Here is a 22,345-nt window from a genome sequence, read left to right as displayed (position 1 = left end):
ATTACAACAAGCTAATACAAAACCTGAATGAAATGTGTATTAATTAAATGCTCGAGCTGGGGATTCTGATTGGCTGTCAGTGATTGTATCGTTTATCTGCTAACAATATCGATGTATTCTCATACAATTAGAACGATTATTAAAACTGGTTATAGTTATCGTCCTTGGAATAAATCTTAAAGGAAACTGTTCATTTATTTAAAATAATTAAAAATAGGTTAAATATAAAAAGCAGTGTTTACTAATAAAAAATAATGTAAATGTTCACAAAGTACTTTTTTTTTGTAATTTAGTTATTTAAATGAATACTTCCAATGATTTTAATATTTTTATGTAAATACTATAGATTAAATCAAAGTCTCTAACCGTTTTAGTAACTAAATAATTATATAGTAAGTAAATAAATATGTAATACAAAAAAATACTGCACCCGTATTCACTTGATTTTTATGAGCAAACCTGTGCTCAAACAGACATTAGTTTTCCTCTCTCGTGCTGTATATTTCTCGCTGCCAGGCACGTATTCCCTCATTCCTCTGTGTGACCTCCTCCCTCTTCTCCTCGCATCCCTGCGTTATGGCGCTACACTCAAACACAAGCCCTGTATACGTGGCGTTCCTCTTCATTCTCAACCATGTCTTTACGGCTGCAGGCAGCGGACTATCTTCAGAGAGTTCATCCGGACTTCCAGCCCCGTACGATGAGCTCTATTACCGCGGGGTTCGGGCGTATTTTAGGGAGGATTGGGAGCGCGCAGCGGAGTTCCTGGAGAAATCCATTTCCACGCGAAACAAGCTCCTGCGGACCAGACGAAAATGTCACGACGAGTGTTTAACAGCAGGAGATGACAAAATCTCCAAACTAGGTAACTGCTAACTTTTTGTGCAGATGCATAAAGTGTGTGTGCGCAATCTCCATATGAGTGTGTGAGTGTTTCAGTGACCTGGAGTAACTCTAGGAGCTTTCTATTACTTATCCAGTTCAGTGCATGCTAATACATGTTAATGAATGTTAATGTGTGTGTGTGTGTGTAGACAAAGAGGATTTTACTCTCTGGGACCTGGGGATACTAGACTGGATCCAGGTGCGGGCTGAGTGTGTGAGGTTTTGTATGGGTCGAAGCTTCTCTCCTGCTGCTCTGCTCCCAGTATCTTCAGACATTGAGTATGAATTTGGAACACGCAACCCTTATAACTACCTGCAAGTCACCTACTACAAGGTAAAATGACCAATCATAGTGTTTAAACGTGAAATCAGACAACACACCCGAAAGAGTCTAAGTAAACCTATCCTGGTTTGTTTTGTGGGTTTAAACTCCCTCTTCCTCTGTTATACAGTTGGATAAAATGGCCAAAGCAGCTTCAGCTGCTCACACATTCTTTGTTTCCAACCCGAGTCACCTGGAGATGAGGAACAACATTGAGAAGTACAGGAGACTGTTAGGAGTGAAAGAAGAATCCTTCCAGGACAGAGAGAGAGAGCAGGAGCAACACTGGGTGAGTTCAACAGAAGGGAATCTGCAGATCAGCATTTTTATTATTAGCTAAAACTATAATTTTGATCATTGAAATAAAATAAAATATTGCCTAAATATTAGATACAAACTTGAACCTTTAAAAAAAATTGAAATGTTGCTTTGGCGACTAACTTAAGTTGAAGTACTGAAATTAACAAAACTAAAATAAAAATACATTTAAAAGAAATATTTTTAAAAAACTAATAAAAAATTCAAAGCATGATTATTAAAATTTTAACTAAAATTAAAATGAGAATTGAACATTTTGAAACTGAAAATTCAAAGCTAATTCAAAATACTATCATAATGAATATGAAGTACATACAAATTTGAATAATTTATATGTAAACAATGAATGAAAACTTAAAATAACTTGTAACTTTCAGTTATTTATGTCAGGCTTAAAAATGTTTTCTTAAGTAACTGTGTTTGCATCTGGTATATATTAAAATTAGCAGAATTGATTCTTATTAGAGTTATAATGAAAAATAAGATAAAGCTTCAGCCTACACATTTTCGATTACATTTAGTCATTTAGCAGATGCTTTTATCCAAAGCGACTTACAAATAAGGACAGTGGAAGCAATCAAAATCAACAAAAGAGCAATGATGTGCAAGTGCTATAACAAGTCTCAGTTAGCTTAACGTAGTACACGTAGCAAGGTTTTTTTAAATTATATAATAAAGAAAAGCTAGTGTTAGAGGCCTTTTTTGCTTTTGTTAATTGTATAATAAATAAAAAGCAAAGTAGGCACACCACAGCCTATATACAGATATATATTTATGTATGTTCTCACCACAGGTGACATTTGACACTCTTCATCAGATTGATGAAACGTCACCTGTGGTGAGAACACAAATATTTTTCTATTTCTATCTCTGGAGCCTACTTTGATTTTTTGGTTCAAATTCTTGTGTGGTGGAGTACACACTTTGAGCTTTTTGCCTACTGGATGTGCGCACTTGGACTTTTTTTTGTTTTTATTATTTTTATAATAATTGAAAAGAAAACATAGAATACAAAAAGATTAGAAAAGCTAGTGTTAGTTTTTGTTTTTTAAGAAAAAAAAGCAGTTAGTAAATAGAGTGCAAGCCTAGAAGGGACAAGTTTTAGATTTTTTTTTAAGAATAGAATTCGAATAGAGAGTGCTAGAGTTAGAGGGTCAAATAAAGATGTTAATATGTAACATTACCCATTTATGTATGTATTAATTATGGGAAATTGTGTATGAGGATAAAAATAAATCTTGATAAAGATGAAGATACATAATACTAAAATAACACTGTTGCATGTGACACTGTAGAACACTGTTAAATAACACTGTTGCATGTGACACTGTAGAACACTGTTAAATAACACTGTTGCATGTGACACTGTAGAACACTGTTAAATAACACTGTTGCATGTGACACTGTAGAACACTGTTAAATAACACTGTTGCATGTGACACTGTAGAACACTGTTAAATAACACTGTTGCATGTGACACTGTAGAACACTGTTAAATAACACTGTTGCATGTGACACTGTAGAACACTGTTAAATAACACTGTTGCATGTGACACTGTAGAACACTGTTAAATAACACTGTTGCATGTGACACTGTAGAACACTGTTAAATGACACTGTTGCATGTGACACTGTAGAACACTGTTAAATGACACTGTTGCATGTGACACTGTAGAACACTGTTAAATGACACTGTTGCATGTGACACTGTAGAACACTGTTAAATAACACTGTTGCATGTGACACTGTAGAACACTGTTAAATAACACTGTTGCATGTGACACTGTAGAACACTGTTAAATAACACTGTTGCATGTGACACTGTAGAACACTGTTAAATAACACTGTTGCATGTGACACTGTAGAACACTGTTAAATGACACTGTTGCATGTGACACTGTAGAACACTGTTAAATGACACTGTTGCATGTGACACTGTAGAACACTGTTAAATGACACTGTTGCATGTGACACTGTAGAACACTGTTAAATAACACTGTTGGATGTGACCCTGTAGAACACTGTTAAATATCACTGTTGCATGTGACACTGTAGAACACTGTTAAATATCACTGTTGCATGTGACACTGTAGAACACTGTTAAATATCACTGTTGCATGTGACACTAGAACACTGTTAAATAACACTGTTGCATGTGACACTGTAGAACACTGTTAAATAACACTGTTGCATGTGACACTGTAGAACACTGTTAAATATCACTGTTGCATGTGACACTGTAGAACACTGTTAAATAACACTGTTGCATGTGACACTAGAACACTGTTAAATGACACTGTTGCATGTGACACTGTAGAACACTGTTAAATGACACTGTTGCATGTGACACTAGAACACTGTTAAATGACACTGTTGCATGTGACACTAGAACACTGTTAAATAACACTGTTGCATGTGACACTAGAACACTGTTAAATGACACTGTTGTATGTGACACTGTAGAACACTGTTAAATAACACTGTTGCATGTGACACTAGAACACTGTTAAATGACACTGTTGCATGTGACACTGTAGAACACTGTTAAATAACACTGTTGCATGTGACACTAGAACACTGTTAAATGACACTGTTGCATGTGACACTGTAGAACACTGTTAAATAACACTGTTGCATGTGACACTAGAACACTGTTAAATGACACTGTTGCATGTGACACTGTAGAACACTGTTAAATGACACTGTTGCATGTGACACTAGAACACTGTTAAATGACACTGTTGCATGTGACACTAGAACACTGTTAAATATCACTGTTGCATGTGACACTGTAGAACACTGTTAAATAACACTGTTGCATGTGACACTGTAGAACACTGTTAAATAACACTGTTGCATGTGACACTAGAACACTGTTAAATGACACTGTTGCATGTGACACTGTAGAACACTGTTAAATGACACTGTTGCATGTGACACTAGAACACTGTTAAATGACACTGTTGCATGTGACACTAGAACACTGTTAAATAACACTGTTGCATGTGACACTAGAACACTGTTAAATGACACTGTTGCATGTGACACTGTAGAACACTGTTAAATAACACTGTTGCATGTGACACTGTAGAACACTGTTAAATAACACTGTTGTCATTGCCTGTGCTCCGTGTGCATACTGATGTCTGAGCAGCTCTCATAACTGCTGGCAGTGTAATTGCATTGTTGTGAATCATAATAGTTATTTTGGTTTCTAGTGTGTTGTGCAGAGTGTTATTTTGGCGATTCTTCCCACACTGACCGAGCAGTCTTTTGTCTTTGAGGCAAAAGTGTGGAGAATGGATAATGCCAACTTCTGTGAATTACATACTTGTTCTGCACCTCACTGTTCTCACTTGTCTCCTTTTCTCACTCCTTTTGAAATGAACCGCATTAGATATCCTGTATACTGCTGTTCTCAGTTACTCTGCCATCTTCACATCATTTTGTAACATTGTTTATCATTCTTTAGGAGATGTATGATGCAGCCGTTCTGGCTGAGAGCTCGTCTGATTGGGTGAAGGCAGTGAAGAAGTGGAAGGAGTGTGTGAATGAGACGCTCAAGCAGACAGAAGAGTGCAGAGCTCAATGTGTGATGGCGACCCGGGTCATTCCGGAGGAGCCAGACACCGTTCAGGGCGTTTATGAGAGAGCTGCAGGTGAAAGATGATGTTTATTTACCAAGTCTATAAAGTTACTGCAGCTTCTATTTGTAGTATAACATCAGGTTATTTCAAGGAATAGTAAAACTCCAATCTTATTTGCAAATAATTCACTTGTTTATAAATGGAATAGTTTTAAATAGATTGTTGCACATTTAATGGCATATTTTGGCAATTATATAGCAGTTCAGTGAATTCAGTCTTTCTCTGTTTCTTCAGACCTCTCTCTCTCCCTGCTGTCATGCAAACAGATGTGTGTGACCTTAGTTTCAACACGACCTGGAAGGGTTTCTGCTCTGGAGGACTTCCTGCCCTTACAGCTCGAGCACCTACATATTGCACAGTTCAAAGGTCAGATGACACTGAGACACAAGTACTTATGTTTCCTACCAGACTAGTGTTTAGCCACAAATTATTTGGAATATTTACAAATGACTTATTTTTATTCTTTGTTTTTCAGTGTTTATTTTTGGAAATATTTATTTTGTTTCTTTTTCAAAAACATTATTATATATATATATATATATATATATATATATATATATATATATATATATATATATTTTTTTTTTTTTTTTTTTTTTTTTTTTGGTTGAATAAAGTTGATCTAAAGGCACTAATGTAATACATCAACACAGTGGTACGTGATACAACTTAAATTATCAATCTTCACGTTTTATTTCGGTACACTTTATTTTAAGGTGTCCTTGTTACAGTTTAATTATATATTTAAGTACCGAGTAATATTAATTAACTACATGTACTTTAATTAACAAAAATGATTTTTAATTGTTACCTCTCTTTGGTGTCCCGCAGCTGGTGACCTGAAGGGGGCGGTAGAGACCCTGCGCTCCTTGCTGCTCTTCTACCCCACTGATTCAGACTCCCTTAGTAATCTGGAGCTCTACACTCAGACTCTAGAGGACGACACAGAGGCTCAGGAAACAGGCCCCATGCAGGTATGATGCATGGACTGGTGGAGTAACTATGACACACGGGAGATGAGATAGAAAGAATAATGTTTGCATTTATAGATGGGTCTGTCTGTTAGATGGATGGATGAAAAGATGAGTCAGTGCTCCAGATCAATACAGACTTTAAATGACCACTTTATCTTTTTTCTCAAAGGAAATTTTCAAGTATATCAGCAGAGCTTTGCAAGAGAAGAGACTGCTGTACTTTGGGATGGCAAATTTGGACTTTAAATTCAGTGACCCGGTATATACCTGTTCTTGAGGGTTTTTTTTGTCTTTCACCTCTCACCTTTTGTTCCTCTTTCTGAAACTAGCCAAAAAAGGTCTCAGTCTCACTGTCTGTCCCCATCAGGATCTGTGGACTCCTGAGGACGTGGTGCCCGAATCCCTGCGAGAAACCTGGAGGTGAGACTGGAAAATAGAAAAAAAAAAAATGGTAGAAAGGGTTTGGTGAAATAAATTTCCTGGTAGATTCAAACCTTTCTTCTTCTCAGAGTAGAGAAAGAGAAACTTCATGAGAAACTGAAGCAGGGTGAGAAAGTGGAAGAAGTGGATGACAGTGGATTTTATGCAGGTACGAGCACCGTTTCTGTCCATCCTGTCCTGTAATGCGTGTGTGCGTATGTGTGTATTTATAGACCAGTACAGTATATACATACACTACCAGTCAAAAGTTCTGAACAATAAGATTTTTAATGGTTTTTAAAGAAGTCTCTTCTGCTCACCAAGCCTGCATTTATTTGATCCAAAGTACAGCAAAAACAGTAAAATATTTTACTATTTAAAATAACTGTTTTACATTTCAAAATGTAATTTATTCCTGTGATTCATGATCCCTCAGGAGTCATTCTAATATTCTGACTTGCTGCTCAAAAACATTTATTATTATATTGAAAACAGCTGAGTAGAATTTTTTTTTGTGTTTCTTTGTTCACTGGAAAGTTCAGAAGAAAAGCATTTATCTGAAATGGAAATCTTTTGTAACTTTATAAATGTCTTTGTCATCACTTTTGATTAATTTAAAGCGTCCTTGCTAAATAAAAGTATTAATTTCTGTAATTTCTTCACCAAAAAAATAAAAAATAAATAATACTGACTCCAAGCTTTCGAATTGTGTAGTGTATAATTTAAAAAAAGCTTTTTATTTGTATTTTGTTTAGCTTTTTATGCTGATTTTTGGATCTTCTGTTCATCAAAGAATCCTGAAAAAAATGTACTCAACTGTTTTAAATATTGATAATAACTATAATCAAATTATCTGAACAAGAAATTAGCATATTAGAATGATTTCTGAAGGATCATATGACACTGAAGACTGGAGTAATGATGCTGAAAATTCAGCTTTGATCACAGGAATAAATTAATTTTAAAATATATTCAAATAGAAAGCAGTTATTTTAAATAGTAAAAATATTACTGCTATTGCTGTATAATGCAGGCTTGGTGAGCAAAAGAGAATTCTTTAAAAACATTACAAATCTTACTGCATATATATCTTATCATACTACATATATAAAAATCACACTTACAAAAAGCTTTTATACTGCCTGTATAATTTTCTTCTCTTCTTCATCCTGCATTTATGCCTTTTCCACTCACTCCTCCACTCTCTTTGACTTAGGTGGTCCTGTTCCTGTGGTTGGCGTAACAGTCGCTATGGATGATCAGGGGCTGAATGGCACCAACCGTGTTGTTCTGGATGGAGTTTTAACCCAATCTGAATGTGATCGTGTGATGCAGCTTGCTACCGTGAGCTTTTCAATAATCATCAGCCATTTGAATTACTGTTGCATTCAGTGCAATGCCAATCAGCCTACTAACAGAGAGCAGCTGCAAGAATCTCAAATCACATTCTGAATGTGTTGATAGGTTGCTGCATCAGTGGGTGATGGTTATCGGGGTCGGCGCTCTCCTCACACGCCGCATGAGAAGTTTGAGGGTTTGACTGTTCTCAGATCACTTAAGGTAAAATATTACTCATTCTAGAATGATTCATAAAATTATAGACATTTTCACCACATATACCCTAGATAGTACACTAGAAAATAACTGTTTTCCAGTTGGCTCAAGATGGGCTGGTTAACCAGTCAGATGCCAGGCTGTTGCATGAGATCGGGGAGACCGTTAAAGTTCTGATGGACTCATACTTCAGAAGTCACTCTGTTCTCTACTTTGCTTACACACACTTAGTGTGCCGCTCCGCCATCCCAGGTACAAATTTCTATACTGCTTTAACAGGAACAGTCATTCACACATTACTAACAGGGTTTGGTGCATATATGACTTTGTGTATGAAGGACATCAGGAGGGGCGTTTGGATCTTTCTCACCCAGTTCATGTGGATAACTGCATCCTGGAGCCAGAAACCAGGCAGTGCTGGAGAGAAGCTCCTGCTTTCACTCATCGAGATCTCAGGTGCACAGATGTGTACATGATAGCTGTAGGCAAAACAAAGAAAACTCACTAGGAATAAATAGTCTTTCTGATATTTTTTCCTTCATTTGCTTATGTTGTTTTCACTGATTCACTAAATTCAGAAGATTCAAGATTCAGATGATTTGTGGTAAAAATTCAGAATAGGACTACAAGCTTCTTACACACAAAATTAGTAAACATTTAACAAGTTAATGATTGGTGGCAGTCACTGCTGGAAATGTTCAGTTTAAAGTGTTCAAACACTACCTTTAAAAATGAAAAGTGCAATTTAAAAGTGCATATTGTTTTTTTTTATTCACTTTTCTGTTATGCACACACTGATTTTCTTTATCCTGTTGCCTTTACAGTGCAGTCCTTTACCTGAATGATGATTTTGAAGGAGGTGAATTCTTTTTTGCTGATCGAGATGCCAGAACAGTCACTGTAAGATTAATTTCCCACTATTCACTAAATGTAATAAAATCTCGCTAGTAACTGAATGGATTTTTTTGTATTTGTAAGATTTGTTTGTTTTTTGCCTAATTCACAACTTTCTAATATGAATGAATTTGGAGTATTATATATGGAGTATTATATTAATGAATCTGGAGTAATATTAATGATTATTCTAAATTATGTCCGAGTTTAGTCACTTCTGCAAACCTTTCTCCCTTTATTGCCTTTGAAATATCTATGTATAACATTTCATCTTAACACCCAGACCACCCAGAGTATGGTTTTTGCATACCTTAATTTAGAATGAATTGCAATACAAAAGTTATTGTTGAACCACGATTTGCTATACTCAAATTGGTGCAAATGCATGAACCGTGAATGAGACCCAATATCTCAGAATCTTTTTTTTTTCTCTCCTAGGCAAGTGTTAAGCCCAAATGCGGGCGACTGGTTGGATTTACATCAGGACCTGTCAATCCCCATGGTGTTACTGCAGTAACAGCGGGTCGACGATGTGCGCTGGTGCTCTGGCTCACCACTGAAAAGCACCACAGAGATATGGTGAGAAACTGATATGGAAACTTTAAAACTAAAAGTGGTGTATGTGCTCTAACTAATATGTTTAACTTTATCGTAGGAACGTGAGGAAGCTGAACAATTATGGGCCGCGGATGGAAAGAGTGTAGTAAAAGAGGAGAAGGGTGATGGTGAGAGTGCCATAAAAACTGCCCGCAGCGGAAGAAGCCAAGGCAAAGAGAGGAGCAAAGAGAGAGAAAGAGTGACAGGCAGGCGGGATGAACTGTAAGAAAGACAGATGAATGAGCCAATCAGCAAAGAGACATCCATGGACATCAAATGCCTCGCTGCTTATTCACTGTCTCTTTAATCAGTGTTTTCACTGTGTTTCACATGGTTATGTCTCTATAAGAATGAGTGTGTACATGTGTTTGTGACTTTGTTTCAGTATGTCTGTTTTGATTTTAGTTAAATAAAAAAAAATTGAAAATAAAAAAATAAAGTGGCGAATGGGCTAATTTTGTAGTTCAAGGAATAATTTATTTTTAATTAGTATTTATTATTTAAAATCTTCCTCATTCTAAGTTTTTTGCATATTGAAAATTAATTTTTTTTTTTTTTAATAAATGTTCACCCATAAAGGTGAAGAATTCACCCCCAAAAAATTTAATTTGCTGACAATTTACTCACCCTCAGGCCATCAGGGACGTAGAGGAGTTTCTTCATTGGAATAGATTTGGAAATTTTAGCATAAATGGGTGCCATCAAAATGAGAGTTCAAATAGCTGATAAAAACATCACAAACGTGTTTGTAATAAATTAAGATATTTTTATCTTCAACTCATTGCTTTTGCTGTGATGTTTTTATCAGCTGTTTGGACTCTCATTCTGACGGCACCCATTCACTGCAGGCGATCCATTGGTGAGTAAGTGATATAATACTAAATTTCTGATCCGATGAAGAAACAACAAATTCAAATGAACATTTTTTGGGTGATTTTTCAGACTCGCATAAGATCAGTAACCTTAAAGTTATTTTGCATGAGTGAGTGGCCCCATGTTTTTTTTTTTTATTCATACAGCATCCACACCACTAGGTGTCAATATAAATCCAAGACCACTGTCAAAGCGATCAACACAACTGTGCACACCTTTAATTTATCATTAATTTATTATTGTTTCTCAGAATCAAAACTGAGACAAAATAGACAGAAGGTACAACTGTTTAATACATCTAGACAACAGTACATTAAAACAAGTGAGCGGAGAGAGGGAGGAGGGGAGTTGTTGACGTACTGCGGTACATTAGCACTGATGGAATGAGAGAGGAAAAAAAGAGGGCGGGGGAGAGAGATGGAGAGCGAGATTACAGATAATCCCTCATAAATGAGTGCATTTGTTTATGAAGTTTACAAATCTCCCATTTAGAGTATGGAATATTAATCCAAGCAAGAAATCATGTAATCATTCATACCCCGACTCCCCATCTCAACACGACACCCCTTCCATTAAACCCAAACCCTAATACCACTGACCCTCCACTAATGCATTAAAAATCTGACTCTTGCCTGATTAACACTGGCCATTGATCCTCTGTACTTGAATTAATCTACATTGCGCTGTAAAATAGAGGATATAATGGTTAATGGTTCATAAGGTGTTAATATCATCCTATGCATTTGATATTCCGCAGGCCTGGAAAACAGTTAAGAGTTTAAGAGCAGAGCAGATGTATGGATGTACCTCTTAGGTAAATGACTAAGACCCTTCTGACCTGTTTCCATCAATGTTTAACTATCACCAAGATGCGTTCATGAATAATCTCTTTCTCCCTCATGGTAACATAACATTACACAACATGTTGGTGTTGTGCGCAAGATTCTGTCCAGTGCTGAAGAGCGTGGATATTAATAGCGATAATGGAGCAGTCGATGGTCCGTTCTCATACATTTTAGCATGATTTTTTAGAGTGAGACATTTGTTTAACCTGTATTTCTCAATGTAATCACACAGCTGTGGGTTTTTCACAGTTTTAGCCAGTGCTCTTAGGATGCTTTCTTTAGAAAACTTTAGACACGCCAAGAATTGCTCTGATTCTTTCTAAACCAGTGAACAATGGCATTTTATTTAAATGTACAACAGAGGTGTTTTTTTCTGGAATAAGAAAGTTTAGTATGAAACTGTACATTGTCAACTTTAAAAAAATTTATGTAATTGAATTTAATTTAAATTCCACTGATGATAAAGTTATATCGCAAGAGCTATGATTTACTATTGCCAGTGTGTTAATGTTTTTATAACAGATTAAGTCAACGCCAATCAGAAGTTGTCACGCTGTTAAGCGTAATGGGCGCTAACAAAGTAAACGTCTCCAAACAATACACTGTAGTGATATTTTGTTCCTGAACAAAACAGTTGTTGAACAAAATGGTTGAACGAATGATTCAATGACCCGTTCTTAAAGAGGTCGCCACCTACTGTTGTAACAATGTAAGTAACCGGTCACTAACAAATCTCCACCTCTAAAATACACCGACAGACTGAAACGCACAATCACAGACAGGTGAAAAGAAAAGTGATATTGGATCTGCGTACTAAACCATGTATTTCCATACTACATAAAAAGTGAAAAGCACTTGGCATGAAGAGTAGTATGTCTGGATTCTTAGTATTTATGAAACAGTACATGAGAAATACACGGATGGTTTACTACTTTTTCAAGATTGGAATGCCGCTGGACCAAATAAATTTACAGGACTGTAACTAACTGTTGCACAAAATTAAATAATAAAATTAATATTTAAATATCAAATCTAACTAATATTTAAGGACATAAGTTTGTTTGTGTTCAGGACTTTCCTTTAATCGAAACAGAAACTTTTTTCATTTTCATTAAGGCAATGCATAGCATGTTTATTAAGCCATTTTTTTCATGGATAGTGTTGACTGATCCCACAATTTAGCTCATTTCAAGTTCATTGTGGAGACATTTGTTCCCCATAACATAGGCAAAACCTGATCCACCCTCACACACACATAGACAATCCTAAATAAATGCACATATCTTAACTATGCATTCCTATAAAGGGCTTTTTACATGACACTGAGCGTAATGTGGCACATAACCTTTCCTCAATGTTCATCCATGCAAAAGTAAACCACTCCCTTTTGTCCTAATAGAATATAATCCTTTTCACCCATGGGTCATGTTGTCCCCCCTCCTTGCTAAATCGGGTGATGATTTTATCCACCATGCTGTGATGTTTTGTCTGGTTCAGCGAGGTGGGGGAGGACGAGTTATATTTATGATAATGATAGTTTGTCAGTTCTAAATCAGGACACTAAAATTGATTTAAGCAAAGCCTTAAATGTTCACAGGCTTTTAAGCTCTTTTGTTGCACAAAACTCTCTCATGGTCCTCACGCATTTCTGTTTCTGAAACAATGTTATTTATGTTTTGTTATAATAGTGTTCACACTCTTATGAATAAAACTTACAGTACCTTGTGTGCATTATACTGTAGTTGAATCACAAAGCCTTCCGCTCACCTCAAAGTATAAATATTGCTAATTTTGAAAGTTTCCAAGGTACGCTCCACCAGCTCCCAGTGATCTGAAACCGCTCATCGTTCCATACATAGAAATGTCTTTCCAGTCTATTATTTACTGTTTTCAGCTTTCTTCCATCACACTGACATGTGAGAATGTTGTGGATGTTCTACCTGCTCATTCATGACCAATAGGCCACTCTAAGCATGATCCTCATCTGGTGGCTTTTTAAAAAGTTTTGGTTTTCAAGGACATCTATGTTCATCAGTGCAGATCTTTAGGATCAGGCTTAGGAAATTTAGTTCAACAACTTTGTCATTGTAAGTTTTTCAGTCCATTACAGAGCCTTAACCCATTCAGCTGAGCACTATTCAAAGCAAACTTCTACATTTAGCCAGCATTTTCAATGTTTATTATTTCAAGGCTAAATGAATGGATAGGCATCATCTGTGAAAAAAAAAAGAAATTAAATATAAAATAAAATCTGTCCTGTCTTGTCCCTCACCTGGCCCTTCACACCTGTGTTTCTGTCATGTGACCCCATGACCTGGTTCTCTCCACTATTTAGTTCTCTTGTCTTTTACTCTCTGTTCTCTCATCTCCTAACAGATTTCCCTCCCTCTCGCTCTCTCCATCCCAGGCTTTATCCTTTCAGCCCTGATCTCACTTCATCCCCTCCAATCCTCATCTGCCATCACAAAATCATCACAGAGTTTACAGAGAGAGAGAGGGATCAGAAGGTGCGTAAAGCAGAAATCCTGAATGAACATTGACCCAAGAAAAAGGCAAGTGGATAGAGAGTTGAAAAGGAATAAGAGATACAAATAGAGTGGGGAAACATCCCAGAGGAACAGGTAAGTGATGACGTTTTTAAGTCCTGTAGTTTTGGTCTTTTATATGTTGCTACCGATTTACTTCCTACTTGCAAATATGGCAAAGTAAAGATTATGATAATGAACTACACTAGGAAACTTTCACTTTAAATCAGAACCAAACAATAACATACGTCAATCAGTTTTATGATTTAAATATGTAAAAAAATTGCTGTAGCAACATTTTACTTTATCATTTTAGGTAGAATAAATGCTTTTACGATAGCAGAAGATGCAAGATATTGGATAAAAAAAGTGTAATGAATAATTTCTCTACACTGTTATTAATGTTTAAAAAGGTGCACATATTAAGAAATATTTTTATTAATATAAATGTCCTAATAATTAATCATAGTATGATGAATCATTTTTAGGTTCTAAATAAATATTTATAGGACTTTTTAACCATAAAAGGTTTGTAAATTTGATAATACTATGGCAGACTGTTCTTTATACAAAGTAATTTGCCGAAAACTCAAACGATGGCTAGGCCACACTTTCACACCCATTCCCAGCTCTCTCTCCCTCTCTGTTTCTATCCCTCTACCCCTCCCCATCTCTACTGTAGCTCTTATCCAGATGCAAAGAGCAGTCAATAATCGGATGAGAGCAGATTTGATTCAAAAGGCCTCCCTTAAAATCTCAGCAGTGTGGATTTAAACTCACTCTCTCTTGTCTGCCTCTCTCTCTCTCTCTCTCATTAGTCTCGTTCTGGTTATGGTGTTTGGTGCTCACGGTCTTGTTGATAATAACATTACCTTGCCCTTTAATTCACACTGACGACAAATACAAAAATTCCAGGTATGACGTTCACATTGAGTTCCAGACCAGGGCTATTTACTGATGTCCATTACAGGACAGCTCCCTCCCACCGGTCCACACCCTTTGCTCTCTCGCTTTCTCCTCTCAAACAAATTTTAGGCAAAAGTCATTTGGTCATGAGAGCTCGAGAGAGACACAAAGATTCAATAAACAATTCAACAAAAGGACATAGCCTACATTAATCTTCCTTTGTAAGGTAAGACATGATATTCAAACTTAAGAATAACTCAATAGTTATTTTAAAAATGCTTTTCGTTAAGGCAAATGACAAATGACTCTAATTGTACAAGTAAACTGACAAAATTATTGTAGATAACAGTATTGAGAAAGTCAAGCTTCATCAATAATGTCTAATATGGGTTTAAGGAAAGTTTTCGGCAGAAAAACTATTCATTGTTTTGCTCATTGTGTCTATGAAAGCCGCTGTAAATAGAGTCACAATAATCATTCTTATTACTCTAATTTCAAGGGAGCAGTACCCAAAAACTAACGTGCTGTAGATGTATATAAAGTATTTATGAACTAAACCATCTATGTATTTAATATCTGATTATATTAAAGCAGGTGCATGGCATTTGATAAAGTATTTTCTTGTTTGACTCTGACTCATTATGCACTTGTATGTTTGTGGTGATGGTATAAGTGAAATTTTGCATGCATCCTCATTTGTGAGGATTTGCAAACCAGGTCGAAGGGAGTTTGAATTGCAAATAGATGTTCAAGATATATTACAGTGAAAGCAACAACAATGAGCTCTTGCCACAAGCAGTAAAGTAAATTGCACTGTCATGATTGATGTAACAATGAAATGTATATTCATTTTCAGGAGAGTTTTTCCCCAGCATTCTCTTGGCTCTACTGACCTCACTTCCTTTCTATATCTGTGGGTGACTGCGCCTGACTACCGTTGCCATGGGTGAAATGGAGCAACTGCGAAAAGAGGCGGAGAGCCTGAAGGATGAAATTACTGTTAGTGTCAAGAATATGTCTTCATAAACATCTGTGTAACGTTACAGAATATCACTCAGTGATTCTCAGTTCAGCTGTAATATTAGTTGTGTGTATGTTTTGTGCTCTACAGGCGGCTCGTAAAGCAGTGCAGGACCTCACGCTGCAGGATCATGTGGCGGGGACAGCTGTTGTGGGCCGTGTCCAGCTAAAGGCCAGGAAGACATTGAGAGGACATCTGTCCAAAATCTATGCCGTGCACTGGGGAGACTCGAAGTAAACATCTATATGCAAATAAAAGCAATACATTCTGTTCCACATGTACTAGTCTGCAAGCATATCCAAATACACACAATAACCTTTATTTGGGCAAAGATAAGTGAAATGAATGATTATGTAAACAGATATTTGTGCATGGATAGAATAGTAAGCTGTATTAATGAGGAAGGTCTGAATGTGATTAAGAAATTTGACTTCTGCACCAAAACCACATTCTGTTTAGTAAAAGGGATCAGATCTTTTGCATATGCTTTTTGAGTGTGTGTGTGTGTGTGTGTGTGTTGAAGTAAATTCACTTGAGACAAACACTGAATTAACTACTTAAGTCTTTTCGTACCTTTATTTTTACATTTGGTCCAGGTCATAAGTATTAATAAGTATAATAAGTCATATATAGCTTGTAAAATCCTAAGATTTTAGTATTCATTCGTCCTTTTAAATCAAACCTGTAGCACTGGTGATGTTAGAAACGTGTCTTCACTAGTTGTGGTTTTAGGTACTAAAATAAAATATAAATATTCGATTTTATGTTACAGTTTAAAATTTAAAATAAAATTTTAGTACTAAGTAAAATGACTAAACTGAAATAAAAATATAAATATATTTTTTAAAAACTAATAAAAATGACAAAAGAACATAAAAATACTGAAACGAACTAAAATGAAAATGAAAACTGGAAATATAAAATCAATTCTAATTCAAAATGTTAAGAAATACTATAATAAATAATCCTGAACATTTATTTTCTAACCTGATGTTTCTTTTTTTGTCTTTCTCTCAGACTGTGTGTCAGTGCATCTCAAGACGGTAAACTGATTGTATGGGACAGCTACACCACCAACAAGGTAATGAAAAGTTTTTCAATGTTACATTCTCTTCAGTCTGATCTTATTCCTTTGCTACAAAAAAGGCCAAAAACCATCGAGCCTATGGTTATCTGTTGTTACAGATGCTACTTTAACTTGGAGCTGCTGTCACGTACATTTAAATGCAAATCGTTTCTGGTGAAGGCTATTAAGAAAATCAGTACCTGCCAGTGGTCATATTGTGTGCAAGAGGGAGGAGATGTATTTAAATGACATGAAGCACGAAAGCAGGACTGAGACGCTTTCAGTTCTTATAGGTTATAGAAGCTGGTTTAAGCCACATATTTAATACACCAAGGTCATTTTGATTTTATTTAGTGCTATTGTGATTATATCTAACAATTGACTGTGTTTGTTAGCTAACTGTGCCTTTATCATCTTTTATTTGTGATTTCATATCTCACAGTTTAAGGCACATAATTATGCAACAAGACAATTATTGCAATTATTAGCAATAAAGCCACAAATGGGAGAAAGTTTCCATTGGATCTAATTCATGAAACACAAGCAGAAATCATTTTTGTGTAAATCATTTGTAAAACGATGTTTAGATGTAAATTTTCATTAATTATTTCACTGTTCGTGAAAGTGTTCATATTTTTCAAATGTTATTTGATACGAAAAAAAATTGTACACCTGCTCCGAAAAACATGTAAACACAGTGTGTAAAATATCCAAACGTTTTGTGTTCTATTAGGTACTGCATTCTGACTAGGGCACTCTGCATTCTGCACTATTTAGCATAGTAAATATAATAACAAAATTAATTAATTAATTAATAAAACTGCCACATAGTCCACTTTCCTTTTTATTACAGACAAAGGGAAAGGTCCATTTTACACACCAATTATTCATATTTATGAAAGTTTCACGAATAAGGCTCAATGTATACATGTGACCCTGGAGCACAAAATATTTGTAGCAATAGCCAAAAATACATTGTATGGGTCAAAATTATCAAGTTTTCTTTTATGCCAAAAATCATTAGGATATTAAGTAAAGATCATGTTCCATGAAGATATTTTGTAAATTTCCTACCGTAAATATATCAAAACTAAATTTTTGACTAGTAATATGCATTGCTAAGAACTTCATTTGGACAACTTTAAAGGCGGTTTTCTCAATGTTTTGATTTTTTTGCACCCTCAGATTCCAGATTTTCAAATAGTTGTATCTTAGCCAAATATTTTCCTATCCTAACAAACCATACATAAGTGGAAATCTGATTTATTCAGCTTTCAGAAAGATGTATAAATCTCAATTTTGAAAAATTTACACTTATGACTGGTTTTGTGGTCCAGGGTCACATATTAGCATTCGCCAATAAACCTTGATCTGTAGAATATTAATTACCCATCTTCTCTGATTGTGGTTTAGGTGCATGCAATCCCACTGAAGTCCTCGTGGGTGATGACATGTGCGTACGCACCTTCAGGAAACATGGTGGCGTGTGGAGGACTTGACAACATGTGCTCCATCTATAACCTGAAGGGCAAAGATGGCAACGTGAAGGTCATGCGTGAGCTCGCAGCACACACAGGTGTGCATATGTGAACCAGTTCACAATGTCCAAGAGCGTTATCTAGCCAATGAAATATTTAACATCAGCTAGCGGCGTCTTGAAGTCTCTGTTCTGGATTTTATGTTGATCAGGTTACCTGTCCAGCTGCCGCTTCCTGAATGACAACGAAATCATCACCAGCTCTGGAGACTGTACCTGGTACATTTCCTTTAGACTTATAATAGCTATAAAGTAAAATGGCAAAGAAAATTTAGCAGTAATGACATGACCTTAAATAACGTGACCTCTGACCTGTTTCCAGTGTTCTGTGGGACATTGAGACAGGATCGCAGAAGACGGTGTTCGCAGGTCATCTGGGTGACTGTATGTCTCTGGGTGTGGCCCCTGACTTCAACACTTTCATCTCAGGAGCCTGTGACTTCACAGCCAAACTGTGGGACATCCGTGACGGCCAGTGCAGACAGACCTTTGGAGGCCATGAGAGTGACATCAACGCCATAGGGGTAAGAATGATCAGTAAGCCAGTAATTAATCCATAACCACAGAAATATTGATTACTTAGATTTTTAATGAATGGGGCTTGCTAAGACTTTAATATACTATTATATGTTCATCAGGATTTGAACCCCTAAGCCAGTGGTTCTTACCGTTTTTTGACCTTTCTTTATCCCCTCCCCACACCTCCTCATTGTCGGCAACAATATTTGAAGGCCACAAGATTTTAAGTTTTAATTTTTTTTCCCCCCAAAAAATATATATTTTTCAAAACATTATTACTAATAAAATATTTTAAAATTTGGCAAAACTAGAAGGATGTATATACATTATAAAAATGCCCATAGTGCAGTGTTGTTGAGTATTTGTAATATACTTTTATAGTATTTATTATTTTCAATTTTCTTTTTTTGTTTGTTAATTTGTTCGTTTTTAATTAAGATGTTTACGTTTTACTAATATTGTTATGTGCGTTTGTCATTTTTACTAGATATTTCTATTTAATTTTTTCTTTTGGTTTGTCCTTTTAATGTTATATGTTTTTTATCTTTTAAATGTCATTTTATTTCAGTTAGTTAGTAGTAAGTTTTTCATCTAATATGTATTTTGTATTTTATTTCAGAATTAGTTTTTATTAAATCATTCATTTTTATTTTTATTAGTTTTAATAATTTAATACTTTTAATAGTTTTAGTTATACATTTGTATTCATTTATTATAAAATGAATGTAATTGTATTACTTTACATAACTGGTTCTTCAAACAAAAACAAAAAAACTGTTGTGGAAGAGGTGATTTTTAGTTGTTTTAGCCTTTTTTTAAGCTTTTTTTTTTTTTTTAAGTTATTTTGAGGCCCCCTTGGAAGTTTGTGAGGTCCCATAGTGGGTCCTGGCCCCCTGGTTGAAAACCACTGCCTTAATGTATTTAACTTATAGATTATTCTGCACTACAAACATGAAGGATATGTTCAGTTGTGCAGTTTGAGGTGTGGTTTTACATCATTAAGAGAATGAGCAAAAATCCTAGGGACTGAGAAAGGAACCCCAGCAATCTCTAGGGACCAGAAACATTCTAAAGTCTTTGAACCTGGATCCGAAAGCAGCCACTCAGAACAACTTAGAAACCACATAGCGATACACTAACAACCAACAGCTTGAAGCATTCACACAGCACACACTTACAGTGGCAGCAAGTTTTGCGATATATAGTTGAAGTCAAAAGTTTACATACACCTAGCAGAATCTGCAAAATGTTAATTATTTTACCAAAAGGTGGAGGAAAGGAAGGAAAAACTATGCATTAAGAGCCTGGGGGGGGGTGAAAACTTTTTTAATTTGAAGATCAGGGTAAATTTAACTTAATTTGTCTTCTGGGAAACATGTAACTATCTTCTGTAGTCTCTGAAGGGCAGTACTAAATTAATAAATATGATATTTAGGCAAAATAAGAAATACGTACACATCTTCATTCTGTTTTCACCCCCTGGCTCTTCATGCATGGTTTTTCCTTCTGGAGAACCAGTGAGCGTTTGAACTTTCTGTAATAGTTGCATATATGAGTCCCACATGGATCTCAAAATCATACAGTCATTGTTGGGAAGGGTTTAAATCCTCAAAAATGCTGGAAAACCAAAAAATTTGTGGGACCAGGAGGATTTTTCTGAAGAACAGCAGGCAGCTTAACTGTTCAGGACAAACAAGGGAGTCGTGAACAACTATCACTAAACATAAAGAAGTGTATGTAAACTTTTAAACGGGGTCATTTTTATAAATTCAACTATTTTCTATTGTGGACTATATGTAAACATCTTTTATGTGAAATAATTAACATTTTGCAGATTCTGCAAGGTGTATGTAAACTTGACTTCAACTGTATTATAATAAATGCATGCATTTTTCTCTCTGTGTCACCGTTCAGTTTTTCCCCAATGGCAATGCAGTGATCACAGGTTCAGACGACGCTTCCTGCAAGCTGTACGACCTGCGTTCAGACCAGGAGCTCATCACGTACCAGGACTCCGGCATCATGTGCGGCGTAACCTCCCTCGCTCCCTCCCTCTCTGGAAGACTCATCCTCGCTGGGTACGATGACTTCAACTGCAACATCTGGGACTCGCTGAAGGCGGAGAGAGTCGGTACGTCACCGGAAAGAGATGCAAGGATGGATGTCAACCTCAGGAGAACGATAAAGCATATTAGATGCAAAATTATCTGAATATAAGAACTATAATAAAATAGTGTTTGTCTTTTACAGGAGTGTTGTCAGGTCATGACAACAGAGTGAGCTGTATTGGCGTGACACCTGATGGGATGGCCTGCTGCACAGGATCATGGGATAGCTTTCTGAAAATCTGGAACTAAGGCTCGGTCTCAAACGGAGGCAATCACAGAATATGTCAAAGACAGGGTAAAATGTAAAGGGGACAATTGAAACAGGACTATGGGATATAGTTGTATAAGTAGGGAGGGAAAGAGATGTTTGTTGTGCCGTCACAACGAGAAAGATTGTGAATAAGAAAACCTCATTTAGAGATGGGCTGACCTGTAGAATAATCTTAAAGAAATCATGCAATACCAGAAAACCTGTTTTTCAAGGACTACTTACTGCAAAAGTGGGCATTTACAAAGCTATTACCTATTTGGTGACTTGTGAGGTACTTTTTGGATAGGATCTTAAACACATGGGTGTCACAGCATATTATCAATAATAGCATATGAAATAAGACTGTCAACACTAGTTGAATTAAGCTTACTGATATCTAAATGCATCCTGTGCTATCAAACCTATATGAGAGGTTGCCAAAATAGTTGTGCAAGATCGAATATGACTTAAGTCTACACAGAATGATATTTTCACTTTTATAAAATGTGGTTTACAAATTATAGATTAAACAAGTTTTAGTGAGACTGTCTGATTAAAGGTTCTTTTTAAGTTTAGTGTAAATTGTTTTTGATAGTGCACTGATAAGTGTCATCTGTTTTTTCTGCTTATTCAGGCCAATAAATAAATTTAAAATAAAAAAAAACCTGCCTGATTTTTAGCTCTCATATCTGATGAAATTGAAAACAAATGTGAATATTATGTACTACATTGCATATGCACTACCATTCTAAAGCTTGGGGTCAGTTATTTTAAATTACAATATCATCTCACTGCTTTTACTGTATTTTTCAATCAAATAAATTCAGCCTTGGCAAGCACAAGAGACTTCTTTCAAAAACAAACAAACCGACCCCAGACTTCTCTGAACAGTAGCAAACAGATATTGTTTAACTCTTCTGATATTACAAAATAGATCAGATAAATTAGTAACAATGCTTTTAAAAAGGATGTGGGCATAAGTTAAACAACTGAAGAATGTTGATCGGCTGACAGTTTCAATTATTTTTCAATAATTGCAGGGCTGAAAGTAGTGGCATGTGACATTTTCATCATTAGACATGCG

General features: G+C 35.8%; 2 protein-coding genes across 3 annotated transcripts; both read left to right on the top strand.

Annotated features, from left to right (window-relative positions):
• Positions 1 to 491: 491 nt before the first annotated feature.
• Positions 492 to 10,064, top strand: p3h3 (prolyl 3-hydroxylase 3). The gene is made up of 16 exons (XM_079445188.1): positions 492 to 865; positions 1,035 to 1,219; positions 1,338 to 1,496; positions 4,998 to 5,184; positions 5,407 to 5,538; positions 6,004 to 6,146; positions 6,316 to 6,405; positions 6,514 to 6,566; positions 6,656 to 6,735; positions 7,783 to 7,910; positions 8,031 to 8,126; positions 8,222 to 8,372; positions 8,459 to 8,576; positions 8,945 to 9,020; positions 9,453 to 9,593; positions 9,670 to 10,064. Exons 1-16 carry the CDS (start codon positions 577 to 579, stop codon positions 9,835 to 9,837), a joined length of 2,196 nt encoding a protein of 731 aa, XP_079301314.1. The 5' UTR covers positions 492 to 576; the 3' UTR covers positions 9,838 to 10,064.
• Positions 10,065 to 13,687: 3,623 nt separating this feature from the next.
• LOC306886961 (guanine nucleotide-binding protein G(I)/G(S)/G(T) subunit beta-3-like) lies at positions 13,688 to 22,095 on the top strand. Of its 2 annotated transcripts, none has more exons than XM_079444358.1 (9): positions 13,688 to 13,950; positions 15,617 to 15,759; positions 15,872 to 16,014; positions 16,799 to 16,862; positions 18,261 to 18,423; positions 18,537 to 18,603; positions 18,707 to 18,908; positions 20,818 to 21,034; positions 21,154 to 22,095. In XM_079444358.1, exons 2-9 carry the CDS (start codon positions 15,703 to 15,705, stop codon positions 21,258 to 21,260), a joined length of 1,020 nt encoding a protein of 339 aa, XP_079300484.1. In that variant the 5' UTR covers positions 13,688 to 13,950; positions 15,617 to 15,702; the 3' UTR covers positions 21,261 to 22,095. The 2 variants fall into 2 exon arrangements, with proteins under 2 accessions (XP_079300484.1, XP_079300483.1); XM_079444357.1 differs by lacking the exon at positions 13,688 to 13,950 and adding an exon at positions 14,888 to 14,986.
• The last annotated feature ends 250 nt before the right edge of the window (positions 22,096 to 22,345 follow it).

Source organism: Barbus barbus (genome assembly GCF_936440315.1).
Source record: "Barbus barbus genome assembly, chromosome: 21".
NCBI lineage: Eukaryota > Metazoa > Chordata > Actinopteri > Cypriniformes > Cyprinidae > Barbus > Barbus barbus.
Note: the sequence above shows the minus strand (reverse complement) of the source record. Positions and strands in the feature narration are given on the sequence as shown.